This window comes from Grammomys surdaster, unplaced genomic scaffold (genome assembly GCF_004785775.1).
Source record: "Grammomys surdaster isolate TR1022 unplaced genomic scaffold, NIH_TR_1.0 164, whole genome shotgun sequence".
Lineage (NCBI taxonomy): Eukaryota > Metazoa > Chordata > Mammalia > Rodentia > Muridae > Grammomys > Grammomys surdaster.
This window is the reverse complement of record NW_021604612.1, coordinates 1817190-1843481: the sequence shown is the minus strand read 5'-3', so window position 1 is coordinate 1843481 and position 26292 is coordinate 1817190. Positions and strand designations below refer to the sequence as shown.

The 26292-nt window shown below is 51.1% G+C and overlaps 1 protein-coding gene across 1 annotated transcript; it reads left to right on the top strand.

Annotated features, from left to right (window-relative positions):
- Nucleotides 1-10565: 10565 nt before the first annotated feature.
- Nucleotides 10566-22247, top strand: Selplg (selectin P ligand). Its single transcript, XM_028765482.1, has 2 exons — nucleotides 10566-10694; nucleotides 20406-22247. The coding sequence occupies exon 2, from the start codon at nucleotides 20411-20413 to the stop codon at nucleotides 21596-21598; it is 1188 nt and encodes a 395-aa protein (XP_028621315.1). The 5' UTR covers nucleotides 10566-10694; nucleotides 20406-20410; the 3' UTR covers nucleotides 21599-22247.
- Nucleotides 22248-26292: the final 4045 nt, after the last annotated feature.

The following is a 26292-nucleotide window of genomic DNA, read 5'->3' as shown; positions in this document are numbered from 1 at the left end:
CGGGTAACTCACAACCAGGGATCCAACACCCACTTCTGGCCCCTGTGAGCACCTGAACTTTGCCGCACACACCCACAGAAAGATACATGTAGTTCAAAATAGAATGTATGTTATTTTAATCTGAACATGCTACACATTTCGGCCGTTTTCCTGAGTCCTGGGAGATCTGCAACCTGAAATCCTGCTAACTTAGTTTTGTAAACCAACATGGCCAAAACCAGCTCAGGGAGGAAAGGGCTGGTTTCATCTGACAGCTTATAGGTCATCCAGGAGTCCAGGTAGGAACTCAAGGCAGCAGGAACCTATTGGTGAGGGTCTGTAGAGGAGCAGAGGCTCACAGGCTGTGGTCCAGCCAGTCCAGCAATGGCTGTCTCCTGAGGGAAAGTTCAAGAATCCAATAGGTGTTCAGTGCTCGAGGCTGGATGTCTCAGCTGGTCTTCGTTCTACACCAGAATTCTGGAGAAGTAGGCCGTAATGCCAATGAGGGAGTGCCTCAGAAGCCAGATATATGAGAACAGGGCCAAACGGGCAAAAAAAAACAAAAGCTTCCTCCTATGTCCTTTATAGAGACTGCTACTAGGTGTGGCCCAGATTTAGGGTGGGTCTTCCCACCTCAGAGGATCCAATCAAGAAAAGTCCCTCGAAGCCGGGCAGTGGTGGCGCACACCTTTAATCCCAGCACTTGGGAGGCAGAGGCAGGCGGATTTCTGAGTTCGAGAGTTCGAGGCTAGCCTGGTCTACAGAGTGAGTTCCAGGACAGCCAGGGCTACACAGAGAAACCCTGTCTCGAAAAAACCAAAAAAACAAACAAAAGAAAAGTCCCTCGAAGGTGTGCCCTGCTGCTTGGGTTTTTAGCTAATCCGGATGACTGTGGTCAAGTTGACACACAAGAGCAGCCATCACAAGCCTGGAGGCAGGAGTAGATGCAGAAGCCATCGAATGCTGCTTACTGGCTTGGTCAGTTTATTTTCTTATATATCCTAGAACCGTCTGCCTAGGCATGACCCTACCCATAACGGCTGGGCCCGCCTCTGTGAATCATCATGAAAATTCCCCCAGGCTTGCCTACAGGCCGATCGTACAGAGTCATGTTCTCAACTGAAAGTCTCCAAGGGCTCTAGCTGGTGTCAAGTTGGCAAAGCTAGCCAGCACAGCGGACCCCTCATCAATCTGACGCACAGACATAACACTGTTCATGTAGAATTTTTCCTTTCTCCTTTTTTCCTGAGGAGACATGCTAAATATAAAACAATATAACTATATAAAACATTATAAAACATCCCAACTTTTTGTTGTTTGTTTTTCGAGACAGGGTTTCTCTGTGTAGCCCTGGCTGTCCTGGAACTCACTCTGTAGACCAGGCTGGCCTCGAACTCAGAAATCCGCCTGCCTCTGCCTCCCAAGTGCTGGGAGGATTAAAGGCATGTGCCACCACCGCCCAGCTACATCCCAGCTTTTAAAAAGTCCCGCAGTCTTTAAAATTTCAAGTATTAACACGTCTCTCTTAGCCATCCAAAGTTGAGCTAGTGTTGGCTGGAGTTAACTTGTGCTTGGAGAGCCTGGGTCAATTCCCAGCATCCACCTGTTGGCTCACAACCACATGTTAACTCCAGTCCCATATCCCTAATCCCTGACCTCAGTGGACACCAGATATACAAGAGAGGCACAAACATACATGCAGGCAGAGTACTCATGCAGAAAATAGTAAATATTTAAAAGCGAAGGAAAAAAAAATCTAACATCTCCTTTAAAGTTCAAAGACTCTAAAATATCTAAAATTTCCAACGTCTCTGTAAAATCAAAACAAATACTTTTTTTTACTCCCAAGAGGATGCAACCAGCACACAGTTGCAATGAAATCAAAGTCTTAATAGTGTTCAACGTTCAACACTTGACCTCTGGGACCCATTCATAGTCCCCTGGGCTCCATAGGACCCAAGCGGCTTGTCCAGCTCTGCCCTCTGCAACAGACAACAGCTTGTCTCCTAGGCTCAAGCCAGCTCCACGCCTCGGTTGCTGCTGTCAGCGGTGGGGATTCCACAGTACTGGCATGCATCTCCAAGATATTGGGGTTTTTACTGCAATTGGGCTGCACCTCCACCCATAGCCTCTCCTGGGGGTCCTTCAGGAAGCCTGACCCTGCCACATGGCACCAAGCCTCAGCTGCTCTCCATGACCCTTTGACGCTTTCAAAACCAGAACCATCTGGGAAACTCTGACACATTACCCAGTTTGGAGACCACAGACTTTTCTGTGCTGACTTGGAGAAAGTAGCTCCAAGATTTATGATCTTCAGCAATGCCGGTCTCTTCAAAACGCTGTTGATTTCTGGGGTCCAGATGACCAGCCTGTGTTGTCTCAGTAACACAGAGATTCAGCACCACAAATGGTGCTGGTCGCTTGTTAATCCACAGCTGATTCATCTGTCCCCCACTGACCAGAACCACGGATTCTTAAAGTTCAATCTATTAAATAACCCCATAAGAGTATTTAAGGGACTCTGAAACTTCCCCCTGAAACTTCAAACTTCACAAGCCAGGGGAGCAAGCATTCAGGATCCAAACCTAAAGGGCACATTTCAGATCCCAACAATTAGCCTTCCTACACCCATGTTGACTGCATGTGCAGCTAAGACCCTGGTGGATCTTCAGGGAAGGGCTGTGTCTATCAGCTGGTCTGGAAGGGTAGTCTGCCTCTGCCAGGCACAGGCTCCAGCTGGGGGCCTCAGGAAGGTTGTAGGAAGCGTGGATTTTTTGCAGTTCTTGTTTCTTTAGGAGTATGAGTGTGTGTGTGTGTGAGTGTGTGTGTGTGTGTGAATCCTGTAGTCCAGGATGTCCTCGGTCTCACATCACCCCTGTCTCAGCCTCCCCATTGCTGGGATTTGAATTCAAGTCAGCTTGCTTGGCTTTGCTGTCCACACTAGAGCTTCAGGTGTGAGGAGAGGCTGTTGGCCACTTTCTGCTGCCGGAGGCCCCCAGTGAGTGGGAGAAGGGACTGCTGTCTGAGGAAATGACCTACATTGCGGTCTCCAGTGCAGAGACAGCTTCAGGTGCTGCCTGTGTGGGCATCCAGAAGCTGGGCTTGAAAGTGAACCCCCACACACACACACACACTGTGTTCCTGTTTGAGGAGGGGAATAGAATCTGGCGGGTGGAGAGGGCAGTAGCCATTTCCCCTTGGGATGACTCAGATAAACCTCCAAGCCCCTGAAGTGGAATGAAGCCCTCTCCTAGCTGGGCCTTTCAAAACAAAGCACTGCTTTTCTTACTCTATTTTATGACACCTTTGTGTCCTTCCTCCACTCCCTGGGCCCCCCAGTAGATGGAGAATCTTGGGAATATGTAGATGTGCAAAGACTAGCTGACTGGCTGGGTTTAAGTTTTTAAGATTTATTTTTAATTATTATTTGAATTTGCCTGTGTATATGCCTGTGCACCACAGGCTTTCCCAGTGTCTACTGAGGCCAAAGGGGTGCACTGGGTCTCCTCCAAACAGCATTACAGACAGCTGTGAGCTGCCACATGGGAGCTGGGAACTGAACTCAGGTCTTCTGCAAAGCAGCGACTGTTCTCTGTCTCTTCAACCCCCTTATAATCCAGCAAAACCAAAACATGCTGGAGCTCATCAGTGGTCTAGCCTAGGAACCAAAGGCTGTTTATAGTCCTGCTGAGGGAATTGTTACTTATCCCACATGCTTGTCTCGGCGACCCTGAACATGAGGAACACTGGGGTTAGGAGGAGGCCACATTTGGCACACACACATACATCCCACCAAGAATCCTGTTGGCCTCCTAAGCTTATGTCATTTTTCCTTTCTGAAAGGTGAGATCCTATGAACAGTATGGGCAAATCTGAGACCAGTCATCGGGCCTATCAAGCCTGGAGCTGTCTCCCAGGCTAGATAGAGCCCAGCCTGTTTCTTTGAGTCGGTGACTTTTAAAGTTTATCCACCACGGGGCTAGAGAGATTGGCTCAGTTTGTGAAATGCTTGGTGGCCAAGCTTGGGGACCTGGTTTGAATCCTCAGCCCCCGCAGAAAGGTTGGGCATAGCGGCGTATGCTGGGGGGTGGCAGGGACTTGAGAGTCCTCTAGGGCTTGCAAGTCACTTACACTAGCAGAATCCTTGAGTTCCAGATTCTGCGAGACTCGGTCTCTAAATAAGTAAATAAACAAGATGGCGAAGCCATTGAGGAAGGTACCAGGAGCGCCTGTGATACACAGACACACGCTTAAAAATTACAAAAGCGCCGGGCGGTGGTGGCGCACGCCTTTAATCCCAGCACTTAGAAGGCAGAGGCAGGTGGATTTCTGAGTTCAAGAGTTCGAGGCTAGCCTGGTCTACAGAGTAAGTTCCAGGACAGCCAGGGCTACACAGAGAAACCCTGTATTGAAAAACCAAAACATAAATAAATATTACAAAAGCAATTTTTTTTAAAGCTCGGGTTGCACTGGGATGGGAAGATTTAAAATCTGACCATCTACGTATTTCCAAGATTCCCTTAACAACTGGACGAGCCTGGCCAGTGGATGCTCGGGTCAGCACTGGCCGTCCAGAGCCTTCCCTGTTTAATGAAGTCACTGGGTTTCAGTTTCCTCTCCCAACTAGTGCAAAGTGCAGTTAAAGGCCCAGGGCAGACCATGCCCTGGAACTCAGTGTGGCCAGGAGCCTGTGAGCCCTCCCTGCACCCCACCCCCCCAAATCAGCTAAAACAAGGAAGACTGGGTTCGGGGCAGGGGTGAGTACTCAGGAGACACTTGTCCACCAAGCAGAAGTCACAGTTCCACTTTTGAGATGGGCCCTGTCAACAGTGACCGCTGAGGAGCACCCGAGAGCACCTGTTCCCCAGCAGGCCCAGAAACAGACCTCAGTTCCCAGGCTAGCCTGCTAATGCTCTCCAACACACATCAGGATTGTAATTCCTGCCCCACACTCCAGGGGCTCGTAAAGATTCTGCGATCTCCGAAACTGGTCACAGCAGGCTGGGATGCAGGAAGGAGCTAAGATTTAGGCTCTAATGAGACCCTGGGCAAGACACTTCACTCTCCTGGACCTGGTATTTCTTAATAAAATAAGGGCATATAATAATAAAATAAAATAAGGGCAGCAGTAATACCTCCTTATGAGGTAATTATGATTGTTAAAGAGCCCAGAACTATTTCTTAGTGCTAGGTTCTGTGCTAGGGCAAAGAAATGCCACACCAAGCAAAATAGACATGGCTTCCAGGAAGACTGCACTCATCAAGCAGGGGCAGGACTGGGTGCTCTGGAATCATGGGGGAGGGATGTGGTGATCTGGGGAGGCACACGACTAGGGTCTGGTAAGTGGTAATTGTTGATTAAAATGAAAAAAAAATGCCCCCAGGCAGAAGAAACACAAGCCACGGCCATGAAGACAAATACTGTGTTTGTAAATAAAGTTTTATTGATACTCAGTTCATCAATTTGTTTATATACCTGGTGTCGTGACTTTAACAGATCCACAGAAACAGTAAAGTTCTACTGTCTGGGGCTGGAGAGATGGCTCAGGGGTTAAGAGCACTGGTTGCTTTTTTAGAGGTCCTGAGTTCAATTCCCAGCAACCACATGGTGGCTCACAACCATCTGTAATGGGATCCCATGCCCTCTTCTGGTGTGTCTGAAGACAGCTATAGTGCACTCACATACCTTAAATAAATAAATCTTAGAAGAGGAAGAAGAAGGAGGAGGAGGGAGAGGAAGAGGAGGAGGAGGAGGAGGAGGAGGGGGAGGAGGAGGAGGAGGAGGAGGAAGAAGATTCATTGTCTGGTTCTCTCCAGAAAAAAGCTCTCATGTAGGTAATGAGTTGCTCTCTGGGAGTTCATTCTGTAGTTCCTCAACAGGCTGCCAGACCCTTCCAGAGTCCTCCACAGAGCTCTGGAAACCAATAGGATTGGTGCCGTTTGAGGCCTCGGGAAGGAACCATGTTTGGAAGGGAGCCGTGGTTAGTAGGAAGCAAGTGGTCAGACTTGCAGGAACTTGACCCTGGTGTGTGTGTATGGGGTTTGGGGAGCAATGACAATAAAGTCTATAAAGTCCTTAACCTCTTCAAGATCTCTTTCCTGGTTATGAAGTCCTGAGGGTAATCCAGCTCCTTGGCTGAGGGCTAGCACACTCAAGGGATCTGGGTTCAATCAATAGGACCTAAAAAATAAAACACACAAACATGACACCATTATGGGTATTTTAAAATATACGTATATGTCGGCTCCTTAAAGCTGGCAGCTCCAGGCGAAAGGAGAGAGAGGTCCCGGGCCCAAAGAAACACACCCGGCTGGGAGTCTTGTCAAAGCAGGAACTCAACTTTAATGTAACAACCTCTTGTTTATATAAACACAGGGAGGAGGAGTTTGGGGGTTGGGGAAGGGTGGGGGAGGGTATGGGGTAACTGTCAGGGCCAATGGCAAGGCTTTACATCAGCAACAGTTGGGGGGAGGGTGGGGGCAGAGGCAGGGCCAAACACGTCTTGCTCAATCACCCAGTATGGAAGTGACTGAAACAGGTCTCAAAACTCAAGCCAGGCTTAGATTCTCCTACAAGGCTGCAGAAACTTGAGCCAAGCTCGTTTTGTCCACAAGGCCCAAACCAGGACTGAAATGGGGCCCAACATGTATATATTTAAAAAAAAAAAAAATCACCGGGCAGTGGTGGCGCACGCCTTTAGTCCCAGCACTTGGGAGACAGAGGCAGGCAGATTTCTGAGTTCAAGGCCAGCCTGGTCTACAGAGTGAGTTCCAGGACAGCCAGGGCTACACACACACACACACACACACACACACACACACACAAACAAACACAAAGTAGAGGGGTCAAAGGAAGGGCTTCCACTTCTGGGACAGCCACATGGGTTCAACACTGACCAAGCCCTGAGGCCACACAGTTGAGCTTTGTGGTTTACTTGTGTCTGTGTCTTGCTTTTCCCTTGAGGGGTGGGACCCACTTTACAGGTCTCCTCTACCCCCTCTCGTTTGTTTTGAAGCAGAGGCTCACGGTAGCTTCCTTCCTGAAGTTCAATATGTAGACCAGGATGTCCTCAGAGATTCACCTGCCTCTGCCTTCCGAGTTTTGGGATTAAAGATGTGCTCCTCCATGCTGGGCCCTGTTTGTGTATTGTTTGACAGACCCACAACCCTGGCTATCCTGGAACACCATCTGTCGTTCAAGCTGAATTTGAACTGGCTGTAATCCTCCCGCCTGGGCCCACAGAGCGCCAGAATTACACGTGTGCGCCACCACACCCAGCTCCTCATATCTCATATGCAAATGATCACTGCTGTGGTCTGTAACAGATTTTTGACTCTTTCCAGGCTCCGTGTCTAAAAAGCAGAGCAGAGACTGGCCTGCAATCCCAGCTATGCGGGCGGTAGGATCGTGAGTTCAAGGACTGCCTGGGCCACAGAATGAGTTCAAAGCCAGCCTTGGGGATTTAGCAAGGGCCTGTCTCCATCACATGTCGGGGAAGAAGAGTGCTTGTCCACATCCATGCCTGATAACAGTCATCCCCAGACGCTTTGAATACCCACAGTGTGCTTAAGGGAAACTGAGATAAAAGAAAAGAAATGAGCTGGGCAGTGGCGGCACACGCCTTTAATCCCAGCACTTGGGAGGCAGAGGCAGGTGGATTTCTGAGTTCGAGGCCAGCCTGGTCTACAGAGTGAGTTCCAGGACAGCCAGGACTATACAGAGAAACCCTGTCTCGAAAAAAACAAAAACAAAAAAATGTTTTTTAAAAGTTTATTTAAACAATGCTTCATAAATTATGAAGCTTGGGGCAGACAGGAAGGCTAAAGGCACTTGCCAAAAAGCCTCACGGCCTGAGTTCACCTCCAGGACTCAGAGGGCTCCCAAAAGTTGCCCTTTGACCTGTATATGTACACTTGTGCACGCATGCACAGACACACACACACACACACACACACACACACACACAATGTAGTAAAAATTAATAAATCAAGAGGCTTCAAGCCAGACAAGGTTCAGGAGCCCGGCCAAGAATACTTGGAGACACAAAACGAAAACAAATATCCGATTGGCTTGGAAGACTCATAGTGATTGATTATACCTGGATTGGCTACTTCTGATTGGTCGAGTACAAGTTCAGAAAGGGGCTCCAAGAAAAAACGCTAAAGCTTTGCTTGCGTCTCTTTGCAAATCAAACAGGGCCAGTCTGTCCGCGACCGCCTGTCTGTCTGCTCAGGGTCTTTCAATCTGCCTCCTTTCAAGTTTGCTTTAACAAGCATGAATACGGTTTTTAGTGCCCGTGCCATATTCCACCACGGGACAGATTTCTGTGGCGTGGGTCTTAGGTGTTCCCCCAGATGTTCCCCCAGTCGAGTACCATTGCTCTGTCCCTGAGTGTGGTGGGGGAGTCTCCTGGGCTCCGTTCCTCGAGGCACAGAACTGCTCACGGTTGAGCATGCGCCCTGCAGCTGTCAGGTGCAGAAGGATGTAGCTTTACGGCCCCAGAGAAAGCATGAACTGGAATCCATGCCGCTGCCGCAAGTCTCTCTGCTTGAGGGACCCTGACAGGGCTGAAGGGCCGCTGCCTCCCGCCACATAAGCAGGCTGGGGTGAAGCTGGGTGGCTGAGCTTTTGCCGGCGTGCCAGGCAAAGGACAGTTGCAATTCCCTCCCATGCTGCTCAAGTCACAGCCCGGACCTGAGTCCTGTAGCGGCATCAGATCTGTCTGTCCAGGTGGGCTCAGCTGTGGGCCCCGGCACTAGGCCGCTAAAAGGTCCTGACATGGCTGACAGGAGTTTTGGTTTGTCTGTCTGTCTGTCTGTCTGTCTGGTTGGTTTTGTTTTGTTTGCTTGCTTTATTTTAAACTATTTTGTGTATTTATGTTTTGCGCATATCTGTGCTCACACACTGTGTGTGTGTGTGTGTGTGTGTGTGTGTGTGAGAGAGAGAGAGAGAGAGAGAGAGAGAGAGAGAGAGAGAGAGAGAGAGAGAAAGAGACAGAGAACAACTTTTTCAGGATTCAGTTCTACTTGGCAGATTCCAGGACTTGAACTCAGGTTCTCAGGGTTTGGCGGCAGGCACCTTTATATACTGAGCCCTCTCCTCAGCCCTGTTTTGTATTTTGAGACAAGCTATGTGACCCTGGTTGGCCTGACACTGTATAACCCAGACTGGCCTCAGCCTCTCAAGTGCTGGGGTGACAGGCACACACCACCTCACCCTCTGGTTTTGTTTTCAACAACTTACGTGCAAGGCTGGGTATGGCCTTCTCTCTACACGAGTGCTGAGCCTGCCCTTGCAAAACTGCAGGGCAGACCCTGGAGGCTAATACCTTTGTCTCCTCCCAGATTCATGCTGTGTATGCCTGACCAGTCTTCTGCCTGACTCTATAGCTCACCCTGGAGTGACATGCTTACTGAGGGTATGTTACCGGTAATGGTCTACCAACCTGTTTACTGGCTGGCCTCACCATCCCATGCAAGGGAGATGGCATGAGAACATGACTGGTGTTCAACCCGAGATGTAGGGTTAGCCAAAGGAACAGATAAGGGTGAAACCCATTGGGAATGGCCCTCCCTGCCCAGGGAGTACTTGACTGCTGCTAAAGGGACCTGCTGGATTATTCATGGAGTGGTTAAGACAGGGACTTACTCTTTAGCCCAGGCTAGCCTCAGACCCACAGTGCTCTTCCTGCCTTGGCGTCCCCCATGCTGAGATTAGAAGTGAGAGCCACTACACCCGGTTATGTAGAACCTTGTGAGAGGAAAAGCCTCTTATGGCCCCGGAGAAGGAAAACCCAAGGCCAAGCTGAGCTGTAGAGATGTGGAGGGATTGGGGGATATGTACACTCATACATGTGCCACACACACACACACACGTACACACACATATGCATACACACATGTATACACAAGGCACACATGCACACATACACATGCATGTGCACAGACACACACATACGCACGCATGTGCGTACACACATGTACGCACATGTGTATCCACACATGAGCACACACCTACATACACACAGGCACACATGCATGTGCACACACATGTATACATACATGTGCACACGTGCGCACACATGTGCACACATGAGCACACACACGTACTCATGCATGTGCATACACATATGTATACACACAGGTACAAACTCATGTGCACACACACACATGTATACACACACACATGTGCACACACACACAAAAGTCACTCTACGCATAAGCCCCAAAGAGGTGGGTGCTTTGCAGCCCTGCCCCTCTGCCTCTCTTTCTCCATCTCCAGTGGAACTGAGACCCGCCCTCCCTCCCATCTGGCCTCTGCCTCCTATGGCAGGGTTCTTCCTGGCTGCCTCTCTCCGGTGCCCACGGAATAACGCTGTGACTCTTCTCCAAGGTCTCATGCAGAGGGCCCCTCACCAGTAAGGCCCTGTACCTTCCTTGAACTTTCAAGACTGTTATCAGCCCCAACATACCGCCATCACACTGCCCACCCAACTTTAATCAGACTTGTCACCAAAGCTGTCACAAACAAGGGGGTGTGGGGCGTCACGTGACCAGCCTGAGTAACCACATTCTCGCTTCCTTCTTCCACACCCTGCCATTGGGGGAAGGTGGACTGGGACCACAAGTGTCTGGCAGTGTGGACTGGGGCCTTGTCACTGAGGCAGAGTCGCTTCTGGGCCCCGAGGCAGCTGCCCCATGCTCTGCTGGGCACGGTAAGTCTGGTTTGCAAAACCATGGGGTGTGGCTGGGGACCCAAGAGACAAGAAGCTCACCTTCCATTGGTGGTGCCTGGGCCCTTCTGAGTGGCACTGACGCTCTGGGCCGAGGTCTCCCAGGAGACTGGGGCTTCTCCACCCTTAGCTGAAAATGTCCAACTGCTGTCTGTTTACCAGGCTGCTGCCCTGCAGTCTCTGAATGGAGGCTCAGAGAGGTCCCGGGCCTTCTCCCTAAAAACTATCCCACCCTTCCTCTCGTCAGTGAGACGTTCAAGGCCAGAGCGGTTGAGACTAAATCTGGACACGTCCAGAAAGGCTGTGGAGATTGTCTTGAGGCTGTTAAGGCATGAGACATTCTTTGGGATAGTCTCTTTCTCTCTGTCTCTGTCTCTCTCTGTCTCTCTTTCTCTGTCTCTCTGTCTCTCTCTCTGTCTCTCTCTCTGTGTCTCTCTCTCTCAAATCAGATATGGTCTCCATTTGTTCACTAGGCTGGCTTGTAACTCTGTGTAGCCCAGGCTAGCCTCTTGCCTTGGCCTCATGCTAGGGTTACAGACATGTACCACCCATACCAGCCTTCTTTGATCTAAATTTTCATTTATTATTGTTATTATTTATTATTTGCATACGTGCACATGGCATGTGCACGAGCAGGTGCATGGGCGTCATGCGGCATGTGTGGAGGTCAGAGGATAACTCGGAGGAGTCGGTTCTCTTCCACGGTGGGTTCTGGGAACTGAACTCAGGCCATAGGTTTTCCCAGCAACCACTTTGACCCTCGGAGCCGTCTAGCCTCCACCCTGACCCTTTGGGGGGGGGGTGTGTTTGTTTAAATTAAATCAAATTGAGAAAACAGTCCTTGTTCATAGGAAATTGCTTTTTAAGTTGGTCTTATTACTTTTAAAAGTGTTCTGTGTACTTGTGTTTGCCGGGTGTGTATGTCTGCGTATCACATATGTGCAGTTGCCTTCGGAGGCCCTTGGGACTGGAGTTACAGATGGAATGTGCACCCCCGTGTGAATGTCAGAGATCAAGCCTGGTCCTCTGGAAGAGCAGGCGATGCTCTTAACTGCTGAGCCATCTCTTCCGGGGCTCAGTGTTTTTGAGACAATCTCGTGTAGCCAAGGCTAGCCCCAAGCTTACCGTGTAGTGGAGGATGACCCTAATTCTGTGCCTCCATGTTTCAAGTGCTATGATTGTGGGCATGTACCTCTGCCACACCCGATGCTGGAAATCAAAGCCAGAGAGCTTCAGGCTCGCTAGGAGAGCACACAGCCCACTGGCCACGCCCCTAGTCCATTCTCAAGAGCTTGTACTTGGGATCTAATGGAGACCGTAGGGGACCGAAGACCCAAGCAGGTCCCATCCCCCACTCCTGCAGATTTGTGTTCTCTGCTGAGTGAGGTTGGGGTTTGAGCCAGGATCATTTGCAAGCTCAGCAAATGCTCTGCCGCTGAGCGGGCCCCCAGCCCTTTGCCCTGAAGCTGGAGATTACTGTTGTCCGACTTCTCTGGGTTTCTGCTGGTCTCCTTTTCCCATAATTAATTTCCATCTGCAAAGGGCCTGGCCTCTTGGTGTCCAAGGGTTAGGGAGGTGGCTCTTCTGGGCGCCTCCGTTGGTACCACACCCTGTGGGGAGGTTCCTTCCTCACCAGCTTGGCCAGTAGCTAGAGAGCTGAAACTGGGGAACAGAAAGGACTGGGTCCTCCTTCTGAGCTTTCCAGAAAACCTGGGTTGGGTCCTGGGTGGGTCACCAGAGGGGCTTTGGGGTCACCCAGATGCTCCTGGTGGATGGTGCTGTTGTTTATAGGTGGGGAAACCAGGCTCTGAGGAGAGAGGTGTCATGACGTCATAACCAAGAAAGCACTGACTAGGCGTGGCACAGGCCTTCTGGCTGCAGGACCCTGGGCCCATGGGGACCAGGTCTCTCAGTCCCCTTTGCTCTATAGAGCAGGAAGCGGGTAGTGGAGGATGCTGGAAGGAGACAGGCTGGCTGGGCTGTGTGCTATCCGTGCCTCTTCAGAAAACCAGGGAAAGCTCTCCTCCAGTTAATTTTGTGCTAAACCACAGGCCTCATCTGTAGCTGGCCAATGCCCTGGGGTTCCAACAAGCCAAGCTTGGATCCTGGAGTTAGGGAGACCCCAGTTATCTAACACTTGTGTGTGGCCTTTCGAGGAGCCATGGGATATTAAGTAGACGCACAGGGTGTCTACCAGTAAAAAGTTGCAGGGCCCAGGGATGGAGGTGCGACACTTTTTTTTTTTTTTTCAAGACAGGGTTTCTCTATGTAGCCCTGGCTGTCCTGGAACTCACTCTGTAGACCAGGCTGGCCTCGAACTCAGAAATCCACCTGCCTCTGCCTTCCAAGTGCTAGGATTAAAGGCGTGTGCCACCAGTGCCTGGCAGAGGTACAACACTTTTAAGCCCAATACTTTCTAGAGACAGAGGTAGGCAGAGCTCTTATGAGTTTGAGGCCAGTCTGGTCTACATAGTTAGTTCCAGGCCAGCCAGGGGATATAATGAGATTATGTCTGTCTGTAGAGACAGACAGACAGACAGACAGACAGACAGATAATAGGCCAAGTGTGAAGACACACAGCTCTAATCTCAGTACTTGGGAGGCAGAGGCAGGAGACTCAATAATTCAAGGTCATTTGGGGCTACAGCCTGGCTACTTGGCCACTTGTAGGCTAGCCTGGGCTACATGAGCCTACCTCAGAGCAAACATAAAGTGGGAATGGGAATTGTCCTGGATAGGTTGACAGAAAAGGCAGATGTGTCCGTTGGCAAATACGAAGAAGCTGGAGACGGCAGAGACAGCAGGCAGGTGCGGCGCTGGCTTTCAGAACGCAGGAGGCTGTGGTGCTGGGTTTCAGAGCTCATGGGTTCACGTGAATGGAGTTTTAGGAGACAAACTTCAGGAAGGTTTACAGAGTGGAAGATGAATCAATCCCAACAGCTCCAAGAATAGATGGTGTGGGGCTGAGACGGCTCTGCAGGGGGACTGCCTGGCTTCAAGCTCCTGCTCCTGGCCACCCACTGCAGACACGGCTCTGGGCGCCCAGTGGACCTCAGGGTGACAGCTCCTCTCCTTCCATTGGGGATGCACCAAGGACTCACAGACAGGTTTTAGAGCCGTGCTCATCATGCAGGCCTCACTCGGAACATGTGACTCACGAACCTGAGGAAGCTGAGACCGAGGGCGGTGTCCAGGTCCTGCCCAAGAGGCTTCTGGGGATCTCAGTTCTCTAAGGAAGCCAAAGGCCAGTCACAGCCTGCTCCACAGGTTGGGGATTCCCCTGGACACGGCAGTGGTTAGCAGGGAGCCCCTTGACCTAAATGCAAAATTCAAAATTATCACAATGAGTCATATGTGGTTTTAGTACCAGCACTTAGGAAGCAGAGACAGTTGGATCTCTGTGAGTTCAAGGCCACCCTGGTCTCCATAGTGAGTTTCCAGACTAGCCGGGGCCACATAGAGAAACCCTGTTTCAAGATGATGATGATGATGGTGGTGACAATGACAACTGACTTTTATTGAGCATTTACTGCTTGCTGAGTGTCTCACGAGGACCATCCCTCACTCACCCTCGGCGGCCCCACGAGGAGTGGATTCTCTTACGGCTGCACACACTGACCTCACCAATGTCATGATTTATGACGCTCTACCCTCACGGCCCTGTAAAAGTGACGGCCATTCTGGAGAACTCATGTTCTGGGTTTTGAGTTTGGTCTACCCTGGGCTATCAATTCTTATACCCTGTAGGCTGGTGTTAGACGATGTTACCCAGCTGCAGGCTAAGGTGAGCGTTCCCAGCATGCTTTAGGTGGGCCTGGCTACTCCATGTGTCAGGTCAAGTGTGCTGGTGTATTTCTTACATGCTCATGCTACCGAGGACTTAAAGGGGCTACACCCTATGGTAAGCTGAGGCACAGCTATACTGCAGATGGGATATCCATGGCTCTGAGGGGTAAACTGAGTTGTCCAAGGTCACACAGCTTTTAAATTGTTTGATCTGACTCCACGCAGTGCCCCACCCACCAGGAAATACACCCCTCATGGGACCCGGGATGCCTGCGTCTCAGTCTCCTCTGGTTGTTGGTCTAGGCTTTGCTTCTCTTGGAGTCCGAGACTTTGAGATGATGTGCAGGGTCCAAGATTCATGGAGGAATGAGACCCCTGGAAGGCTGTTCTTCAGAACCGCCAGGGGTTAGGGAGATAGCTACCGGTTAAGGGTGAAGGACAGGAAACAAGCAAGCAACGGATGTGGCTGTCTTCACCCTCAGAGAGCTCAGGCCAGCCTTTATCTTGTTTTCTTGTTTTCCTGTCTTCAGAGGAGGGGAGGGGCAAGCCATCCCTCCAAGGCTTGCTGTCCTCATCCTGTATCGGATCCTGAGATCCGGTGCTCCCTTAGGAGAAGACGGGGGAGTTCAGTCACAGAAGAAACCACTCGTGGTGGAGGTGTGATGTGGGTTTGACGAAAGTCACTTACCTTGAAGAGCACACAGGGATCTCAGGAAAATATCCACCAGCGAAGCTCCTGGAGGGCAGACGCTGGTCCACCTGCAGTGGGCGTGGCTCGCCTGCAGTGGGCGTGGCTCGCCTGCAGTGGGCGTGGCTCGCACTGGAGCTGTACTATTCCGTCCTTGCAGAGGAGAGATACTACAGTGTTCCAGGGTACACAGACGACAGGGAACAGCCTGGAGCGTCCGGTGGCCCTGGTTTGTTGGAGTCTGAAGGATGTCTGTGATGTATGACTTCTGGGTCAAGCTGGTCGCTCTGGCCAAGCCCAGGCACAGAGATGTGAACTTTCTGAGGGAATCTCGTCTCTTCCTTTTTCAGTGCCGAGCGAATGTTCTACCACAGAGGCACACCCCCAGCCAGGAGACATATCTCCAGCTCTTGGTTTCTTTATTTATTTACTTTTACACCTGAACCCCCTTCTGCCTCTGCCTCCCAAGTGCTGGGATTGCATCTGTGCATCAGCGTGCCTGGCCATATTTTTTTTTTTTAAGAAATTATATTAATGAATGTATTTACTTATTTATGCGAGACAGGGTCTTGCTGTGGTGTTCAGGCTGGTCTCAAGTTCTTGGGCTGCAGTGGTTGGTCCTCCTGAGCGGGGAGGGAAGTTCTCTTTCTGGCTGCCCATGGTTGCAGCATGCTCATCTCCACGGCCTCCCTCCCTGCGTCCCCACAGAAGGTGCTCCCTGAGTCCTTCCCTTCAGAAGTCGACATCTGGGACATCTTTGAAGCAATGTCACTCACTTTACATAGGAGGAAGCTGAGGGTCAGAGAGGGCGCACACAGCTGCAGTGGGGATGAGTGTGGGACTCAGGCCAGCCCGGTTTTCACCCAAGGTCTCCTGAGCGCGCCAGGGATTGTGGGTAGAACTGATAGCCGTCTATGGAGAGAGCCCCTTAGGACTCCTGACCCTCAGACCCTCCAAGCTGCCTTCCCCCAGGAACTCGCCTCTGTAGTGCCCCACCCCCTTCTTTCAGGAAGTGGTTGAGTCTCTACCTTCCAGGAACCAAGGGGAGGTGTGTGTGTTTGTGCACCCAGAGTCTGTGTCGTTATGATGACACTGGGTGGCTTCTTCCTGCACTGCCCCACCCCCAACCCAGGAAAATGGGGTCAAGGCGGGACCATATATTCCTCCCCAAGAGGAACCCTGCTCAGAGAGGCAAGCACCTGTCTCCAGGTCATACTGGTTCTAAGATGCAGTGTCTGGACCTCCTTCTGCCCTACACTATAGTCTACTGCCCTTTCTAGGGCCTTGGTGGTTTCTGAGCAACCTGGGGCCTGGCCTTTCCCCCAATCAGGACTCAAGCTCCCAAGCACCCCCACAGGCCTGAGCTGAGAGGCCTCTGCAAAGCGTCTCTGCTCTTCACTAGGATTGTGTTCTCAGGTAACTGTCCCTGCAAGTACCGTACTCTTGGTTTTCACTGGGTTTTTCTTAGATGTGATTGAGCTGGGCATGATGGTGCACACTTTAATCCAGCAGGCAGAGGCAAGCAGGTCTCTGAGAGTTCAAGGCCAGCCTGGTCTACAGACAGAGTTTCCGGAGAGCCAGGACTATGTAGAGAAACCCTGTCTCAAAACAATAAAAAACAAAGGAAAAAAAAAATCTCACTAAGATGCATTATTTAGCTGGGCAGTGGTGGTGCATGCCTTTAATCCCAGCACTTGGGAGGCAGAGGCAGGTGGATTTCTGAGTTCGAGGCCAGTCTGGTCTACAGAGTGAGTTCCAGGACAGCCGGGGCTACACAGAGAAACCCTGTCTCGAAAAACAAAAACAAGCAAACAAACGAACAAACAAAAAAGAACACTCGCTGCTCTTCCAAGTGACCATAGTTCAGTTCCCGGCACCCACGTCTGGCAGCTCACCGCTGCCTGTAACTCCAGCTCCAGGGGATCCATTGCCTCTACCACCTGCGGGCGCCTGCACTTAGGAACCCACATTCCTACACAGGCACATCGTATGAATAATTTAAAAAGCTTTCTAAAAAAGTATTTTTTTATTTTTGAGATTATAATTACATCATTTCCCCCTTCCCTCCTTCTTGGTCAAGTTCCCGGCCTCCCTTTTCACTGTTACGTGTGTGTGTGTACTTATGTGTTTACACGTTTATTCCTAAATACAACCCGCTTGGTCTGTATGACGTTACTCGCATACGTGTTTTCGGAGATGACTCTTCGGTAGTCGGTGTCTTCTTTCCTGGGGAGACTGTTTCTCCGCATTTCAGCATTCCTTGGGTGCCTGCAGTTCTTGGGTAGCCCTGAGGCCTTTTCCCGTCCACTTTGGCATGCTTATGGGTGTCCTTGTTCACCTCAAATATATCTTTAAAACAACGACAACAACAAAGACCTGAAGACTGGCAAAGATTGTGTAGGGCAGGGAGGGGGCGGAGAGAGGAGGTCAGGGGTTAAGGAGGAACATTAAGGACCAATGAGCTGGCTCTGTCCTCAAACCAGGGTGGGCTCTTCTGCTCAGCCACTGTATTACCAGTGGGATGCCTACTGGTCCGCTCATAACTTGTTTCCATGACACTGTTAATATCTAAAACAGACACTAAGGGCTGGTGAGACGCTCGGCTGGTAAAGGCATCTGCTGCCAAGCCTGAGGACGTGAGTTCGAATCCCAGGACCCACAGGAGAGAACTGACTCCTGTGGGTTGTCTTCTGACCCCCGTCTACACACCATGGCTTGGGCATCCACACAGATGTGCATGTACACACAACAACACACAATAAACAAGACAAACAAAACCCAGACTTTAAGGAGAACCCAAAAATGTAAATGCCGGGAGCTGGAGAGATGGCTCACCCTTGAGAACACCGTCTGCTCTTGCAGAGGATCTGGATTCAGTTCCCAGCACCCACATGGTGGTTCACAGCCACCTGTAAGTCCAGTGACAGGGGATGTCTTCTAAATGCTGAGGGCACGTCATACAGGTGGTACACAGGCATACCAGCAGGCAGGCAAAACACTCATAGACATAAAAGAAAAACAAATCTTTCTTTTAAAAGAAATATGAATATAGTAAATGAGACTTTCTTCACAGGCTGGAGAGATGGCTCAGCGGTTAAGAGCACTGACTGCTCTTCCAGAGGTCCTGGGTTCAATTCCCAGCAACCACGTGGTGGCTCACAGCCATCTGTAATGGGATCTGATGCCCTCTTCTGCAGTGTCCGAAGACAGCTACAGTGTACTCACATACATAAAATAAATAATTCTTAAAAAAAAAAAAAGGACTTTCTTTGCTATGCTCCATGCAGAGGCAGAAGGATTGCTCAGTACAAGGCCAGCCTGCATTACAAAGTGAACACCAGGCCAGCCACACTTACTCAGTAAGACCATCCCAAACAGAACAACAACAAAAACGGAAGTCAAATCAAATCCCATTTACTATGCCTCGATGGGTTGTTTGGCCCACAAATAAATTTTCTATTCTTTTTCTTTTTCTTTTTTTTTTTCGAGACAGGGTTTTTCTGTGCAGCCCTGGCTGTCCTGGAACTCACTCTGTAGACCAGGCTGGCCTCAAACTCAGAAATCCGCCTGCCTCTGCCTCCCAAGTGCTGGGATTAAAGGCGTGCACCACCACTGCCCAGCAAATTTTCTATTCTTGTTTATTTTATTTTTTTATATTTGGAGCCAGGGCTTCACTACATGGCCCTGGCTGGCCTGGAATATAGATCATCCTGGTTTTGAACTCACAGAGATCCCCCTGCCTCTGCCTCCAGAAAGCTGGAATATCCCCATACCCTGCTCAATTTTTTTTTTTAAATTTCATATTTTCAGGCGTTGGGAGTGGAGCCAGGGCCTCACGCACGCTCAGCTGGTTCTCTAATGCTGAGTCACAGCCCCTCCCACTTGCTTCTGCTTTAAGGGGGTTGTTTCTTTTTTCGTGGGGGAGGGTTTGAAATGGGGTTTCATGTAGCCCAGGCTGGCCCCAAATTCACTATGTAGTGGAGGCTGAGCCTGAACTCCTGAGCCTCCTGTTCCTGCCTCCCAAGTGTTGTGATTACAAGCATGTATAGCCACACCCAGACCCTTGCAGGCTTCTTTAAACCTTTTTAAGATTCATTTATTTATTTTATGTATATGAGTACACTGTAGCTGTCTTCAGACACACCGGAAGAGGGCATCGGATCCCATTACAGATGGTTTCGAGCCACCATGTGGTTGATGGGAACTGAACTCAGGACCTCTGGAAGAGCACAGTGCTCTTAACTGCTGAGCCATCTCTCCAGCCCCCTCTTCCTTCCTTCCTTTCTTCCTTCTTAAGATTCATTTATTTATTTTATGTATATTTCTTCCTTCTTTCTTTCTTTCTTTCTTTCTTTCTTTCTTTCTTTCTTTCTTTCTTTCTTTCTACATCCTGACCATACTTTCTCTTCCCTCCTCTCTTCCCTTAATTTTATTTTTGTCTTTTGAAACAGAATCTCATTAAGTTACACAGCCTGGCCTTGACCTCAGTATGTATCTTGGCCTCCTGCAGTCCTTCTGCCTTGGGCTGTCAGCACTGGGATTGTAGCCATGAGCTTAGTAGAAATAAAATATTTTAGGGCTGGAGAGACGGCTTGATGGTTAAAAGCACTTGCCATCGGGCTGGTGAGATGGCTCAGAGGTTAAGAGCACTGACTGCTCTTCTGGAGGTCATGAGTTCAAATCCCAGTAACCACATCCGGACAACCAGGGTTTGATACCCACCTCCCATATGGTAGCTAACAACTGTGTCTCCAGTTCCAGGGGATCTGACACCCTCCTCAGACACTGCATACACGTGGTGCACAAACATCCAAGCAGGCCAAACACCCATGTGCACAGAAAAGGTATATATTTAACTGCTGATTCTGGTAGCTCCTACTTATAATCTCAGCGCTCAGGAGGTTGAGGCAGGAGGATCATTAGTTTAAGGACAGCCTAGGGTAAGATTCATGTCTCAAAAATATGATAAACAAATAAAATGTAAAAAAGTAAATAAAGGGGGGAGTGCAACAAAATTTAACCAAACTGCTGGAAGGGTAAGGAACCTTCTCTGATAGTTCCTTGGCATTGTTTGTATGGATAAGCTCAAAGCTTCCAGCCAAGGGTTCTATCTCAGGAGGTGTCTACCACCACAGTGCTTGCCCCAGACCAGACCAGCACTGTCTTGAGGTCCTCGGCAGGGACAGGCTGACACCACATCTCGGCTCCTGTCTCCCTAGGTACCATGTCCCCACGCTTCCTTTTCCTGCTGATCATCTTAGGCCGTGGTGACAGCCTTCCGCTGTGGGATTCCTCGGGGCGCGAAACCAAGGAAGCCTTGAGCACTGTGCATCTCCGGGAACGGAGACAGGTGCCTGGGGAAGATGATTTTGATGACCCTGACTATGTGTATAGCACAGATCCCCCAGAATTGCTGAAAAATGCCACCAATCACCCTGAGCTTCTGGCCATGTCGGCCATGCAAGAGCAGAGAGTTTCCATGGGGGCTGGAACCTCTGAGACAGCCACTGTGAAGGTTGCCACCACTGGTCCTACTGGCCCAGATGCAGGAGGGCCAGCTGTTGGAGTGCTAAGCACAGACTCTGCCACACAGTGGAGTCTAACCACAGGGGAGACGACCATCCAACCAGCACCCACAGAGGCAAAGACCTCTCAGCCAGCACCCAGAGAGGCAGAGACCTTAAAGCCAGCACCCACGGAGGCAGAGACCTCCAAGCCAGCATCCATGGAGGCAGAGACCTCCAAGCCAGCACCCACGGAGGCAGAGACCTCCAAGCCAGCACCCAGAGAGGCAGAGATTTCTCAGCCAGCACCCAGAGAGGCAGAGACCTCTCAGCCAGCACCCATGGAGACAAAGACCACCCAGCTTCCCAGGAATCAGGCTGTAGAAAGTCTGTTTACAACGTCTGCAGCCTCAGAAGCCCCTTCCACAGAACCTACTGCCACGGAGATGGCGTCCACAGCGTCTAATGAGTCCACACCGTCTACCACCTTCTTCAGGTCATCTATGACTCACAAGGACTTTGGCTACTTACCTGACAGTGGCCTGAAGAAAGGGCTGATTGTAACCCCTGGGAGTTCGCCGGCGCCAGCCCCAACCCCGCCAGGGACCTCGAATCTCATCCCCGTGAAGCAATGCCTGCTGGTTATCCTGATCTTGGCATCGCTGGCCACCATCTTCCTGGTGTGCACAGTGGTGCTGGCGGTCCGCCTCTCCCGTAAGACCCACATGTACCCAGTGCGGAACTACTCCCCCACGGAGATGGTCTGCATCTCTTCCCTGCTACCTGAAGGGGGTGATGGAGTCCCTCTCACAGCCAATGGCGGCCTGCCCAAGGTCCAGGACCTGAAGACAGACCCCAGTGGGGACCAAGATGGGGATGACCTCACCCTGCACAGCTTCCTCCCTTAGCCTAGCCTGCCCCACCCACCTGAGCAAGACCCTTTTGCTGGCTCCATGCTCACCCACAGGTCACCAAGGCCATAGATCTGGGCTTCCTAGGTGAAATTTATCCACAGGAGACTTTAGGGAAGGGGCCTTGGACCACTCCAATCAGGGTCCAGAGCCCCCCAAGGTCCGGAACTTCCCTCTTCGTTCATGGATCCTGGTGGCCTCCAGCTATAGTTAACTGGACTATACAGTATCAGTTAAGATCCCCTACCTATGTTCTGTTTTGTCTGGAATCCCCCTCCCCAGTGCCTCCCACCGCTGGTTGCGTGCCTCCCCACAGGTCACTGGATTCCTGTCCTTATATTCTCAAGAAAGACTCAGTTCCCTTGTCCCACTCCCGAAGCCATCCTCTTGGTTGCCATGGTTGCCCAATAAGAAGGAAGCAAGTATTGGGGAAGGCCACCATGTCGTGTCTGCTCCTCTCTCCCCGGTGGAGGGACAGCTTGGCTTTCCCAGGCTCCAGGCTTGGAGGGATGGTTCCTTCCTTTGGGTCTGTGTGAACCAAAGTGTTTCTATCCAGTGACAAAGTGACCTCACACTGCAGCCTGGCCCAACACAGGCACTCAATAAACATATAATAATAAACAATAAACGGTAGCTGAGTCCTTCACATGCCCAGGCTCCTAGCTTCCTGGAGGGCTCTTAGGCCATTGTCCATGCTGATCTTAGACAGCAGAGACATCTAGTGCATGCTTGGGCAACTGCAAGGGGGCACTGCAGGGCTTAAGCTGCAAGTGGTAGCACATACCCATTATCCCAGCACTAGAGAACCGGAGGGTCAGGAGTTCAAGGCCATCCTCGGCTAGATAACAGCCTGGGCTACAAGAGACCCTGCCTCAAAGAAAACTAAGGGCTGGCTGGCTCGACAGGTGAAGGTGCTTGCTGCAAAGCCTCAGAACGTAAGCTCCACAGGGGACCTCATGGTGGAAGGAGAAGGCCGACTCTCCAAAATTGTTCTCTGACTTCAACACCCACAGGTAATAAACGGACCCAACTACACAAATAAACAAACTAGAGAACTGTATTGAATCCAGCCTTCCCAGGTTGGGCCAAAGGAGGAGGGACCCTTGGGATTGGCCGATATTTTTCTTTTTTAAGATTTATTTATGTTTCTGAGCATACTGTAGCTGTCTTCAGATGCACCAGAAGATGGCATCGGATCCCATTACAGATGGTTGTGAGCCACCATGTGGTTGCTGGGAATTGAACTCAGGACCTCTGGAAGGGCAGTCAGTGCTCTTAACCGCTGAGCCACCCCTCCAGCCCTGTTGGATTTTTTTTTTTTTAAAGGCTAAGAGAATGAGTTCACACTCTTAACATCACCCTGGGGACATCAGAGACAGGTGGCTCACTGGCCAGCTAGAGTCTATCCTACCTCCAAAAGGCCAGGCCAATAAGAGACCATCTCAAAAGAAAACTCCTTAACAACAGCTGAGATTGTCCTCTGGCCTTCACGTGTGCACGCATACATACAGGCGCACACACACAGACACAGAGACACACATGCCTTTACAAACAGGCTTTGTGAGTTTATTGGAGGGTGGCGAGACACAGGGTCACAATTGTGTCAGCTTTCTGGCCTTAACTTTAGTGCCTATGTTTCAAGAGCCCCTTGACCCCAGCCAGGAGGGCTGCCCCATATGTGGGCCACACAGACGGTGGACATGCCCACTTTACTAGGACACCAAGGTGTCATGGCACCTGTAACTCCCCGAATTGTCCTGCCCTAAGTCCTCCTGCCGGTCATTCCCACAGACAGAAGGGGACAGCTACTTTAAAGACATAGCACCCTGTCTCCTGGGAGAACAATGTTTCTTCTCTTCCAGAAAACACTCTCTGGAGCCTCTTTGGGAAGAAGAGGCCTTGCCCCACCTGCCCAGGGTGTGACCCACAATTCCATCAAAGAAAAGGCTTCATTATGGGAGACATGGATGGAGAAGGGGAAGAGAGCCACAGGGAAACACAGAAAGGAATGTGGCAGGCGATAGGGCCCTCAGGGACAGAGCAGGGAGTGGTAGGGAGACGTCCCAGTATCTGGAGGTGGCAATTTCGGCCGCTTCCCTCTGGACCTTCAGAGGAGGCTATCTGGTGGACTGAGCAGATCCTGGGTTTGTCTCCTGTTTGGATCAGAAACAGTAAAGGAGAGAATTCACAGACCTGGCAGCTACAGGACGTGAGGGAACCTGAATAGTTCCCCAGGGCCCTGTCTCCTTCCTGAGGATGCTGGGTAAGAACACAGGTGTTTTCTTTCTTGGAAGGGGCACCCGCTGGATGAGGGGAACAGACACCAGGGGGCGGCAGCCACCTGCTCCTGGAGGGAGAAGGTGTCTGGCGCAGCCAGCCTGGGGTTTTGTGTGTGGATGCTCTCCGCTTTTCTGGTAATATAGTAGCTAAACAACTGGTTCTCAAACCGTGACTCCTGGCCCTTGGGAAGATTCCAAGTGTCTCCGGCTCACAGCCGCCCTCCCCCGGCTCCCTCTGTCTGCCCCTGACCATGAGTAGGCCAAGCCACCGGCTCAGCAAACCCAGACGTGTCAGCAGTCCGTCCTGAAGCCCTTAAACGGGCCTTCGAAGGAGATCCTCAAATGTTCCCCATTTCACAGAGGAGGAAACAGAGGTGCAGAGAAGTGAAGCTCAGCCCCACCCCCATCACGCAGAGAATCTGGGAGCCCGGCCCTGCCGCTCTTACCATGACGTCACTCTATGCTCCGATCACAGTGGGGTTCTAGGGGAATTCTGTGCCCGCAAAGACTCACCCTGCTGACCTTCCCTGTCACCCGAAAGTCTCTCTTGTGGTCCCTTAACAGAGAAAGGACACGGTTACTTGGAAGGGTGACCGGAAGGGTAGAACCCAGCGGCTCGCTGTGCAGAGCCGAGGCCTAGCATAGAGGGCCGGCATTTATTCTGCACTTACGGCATGCCTGACCCTTGTATTATCGCACTCACCTCTTAGGGGAGGACGACAGATAGGTGTGCGAAGATCACCTGAGCTGCTGCCAGGGAAACTGGAGCTCAAAAATCAGAAGAGCCGGGCCGTGGTGGTGCACGCCTTTAATCCCAGCACTTGGGAGGCAGAGGCAGGTGGATTTCTGAGTTTGAGGCCAGCCTGGTCTACAGAGTGAGTTCCAGGACAGCCAGGGCTACACAGAGAAACCCTGTCTCGGAAAAAAAAAAAAAATCAGAAGAACACAGTTTGCATTGCCAAAAAGCTAGAAGAGACGGGGAGGGGGTCGGGCAGGAGGAGGGGTCACGCAGGAGGTGGGGGTGGGGCAGGAGGTGGGGGTCGGCAGGAGAAGGGGGGCTAAGTTTACGTTCAGCCCTTGACTCCGCCTCTTCTACCCCAACCTGGGTGCCGACAGCTGATGGGGCAGGAGCTGAGGTTTTTCTCCCTGTGTGTCACTCACACAAGCCACCGGGTGTTAGAGCGTCTGCTAGCATGGACCCAGGGGTGCGCTTGAGAGAAATGAACAAGGCGGGGATGGGGGGGGGTTAGTATCCAAAAGAGGAAGAGTTGCCCCGGGGGGCGGGGTGGAGGGGACTGAGGATGCGGGCAGCTGATCCCCGTGGATAAACTGGAGGGTGGAGACACACCTGCGCGCTGCTGGAGTTGGTGAGAGGAAGGGCGAGCTAAGACCTCATGGCTCCGATGTGGGCCCTTGGGAAAAGCAGCGGAGGGCTGGGATGAGGAAGGGAGGGCTCCCTAAGGGTTTCTGTCTTAAGGAGTATAAAGGCCTGCCAGGTGCTTCCCTGAGGCAAATGCTGTTTGACACGGTCAGCCTTCAGCGGAATGCACAGGGAAACCCCACTGAGGGTCACCGCACACCAAGACTGAAACTGCAAAAGAGCAGGACCCGGCTGGATGGGGAGGCTGGAGTGCTCGGCATAGCTGGTGGAGTTATTCATGGCAGCACCCGGCTGCTGGTGAGGATGGAGAGGGGCTGGGGTGCTCGGCATGGTTGATGGGGTCCCATAAGTTGCGTCTGCTTTGGAAACCATGTTGAGCAAATTCCCATAAAGCTCACCAGTCGCTGTAACAACTCGGGCATCCCACTCCCAGACATTAACCCAAGATAAGGCAAACACATGCTGATCTGAACCAGTCCATTGGCTGGTAGCTGTCTCAGTCCTAACTGCTAGTTCAGCCGGTGAAGGGGTAAGGACGTTGTGGTATGTCCATACAGCGGGCTAGTACTCGGAATGAACAAAGCGGATCCCAGCACACCTGCTGACCCGGTGAGCTCACTGTCAGAAGCCAGGCTGTGTGTAGAAGCGGATCCCGATGACACAATATCCAGGAAGGGGCTGGAGAGACTGCTCAGCGATCGAGAGCATTGGCTGCTCTTGGAGAGGACCTGGATTCGGTTCCCGGCACACGGGAGCTCACGACCATCTGTAATTCAGCTCCAGGGTATTGGGTACCCTCTCCCCACTCCCATAGGCACCAGGCTATATGTGGTGCACATAGGTGCAGGCAAGAAAAAATCGTCATACACATACAAAAGAAAATCTAAAAAAATAAAAGTTAAGTTCAGGAAGGGACCAGAGAGGTGGATCTGCACTTAAGAGTATTTGCTGTTATTACAGAAGACATGAGTTTAGTTCCCAGCCCCTGGGTCTGGTATATCACAATCACCTGTCACTCAAGCTCCAGGGGA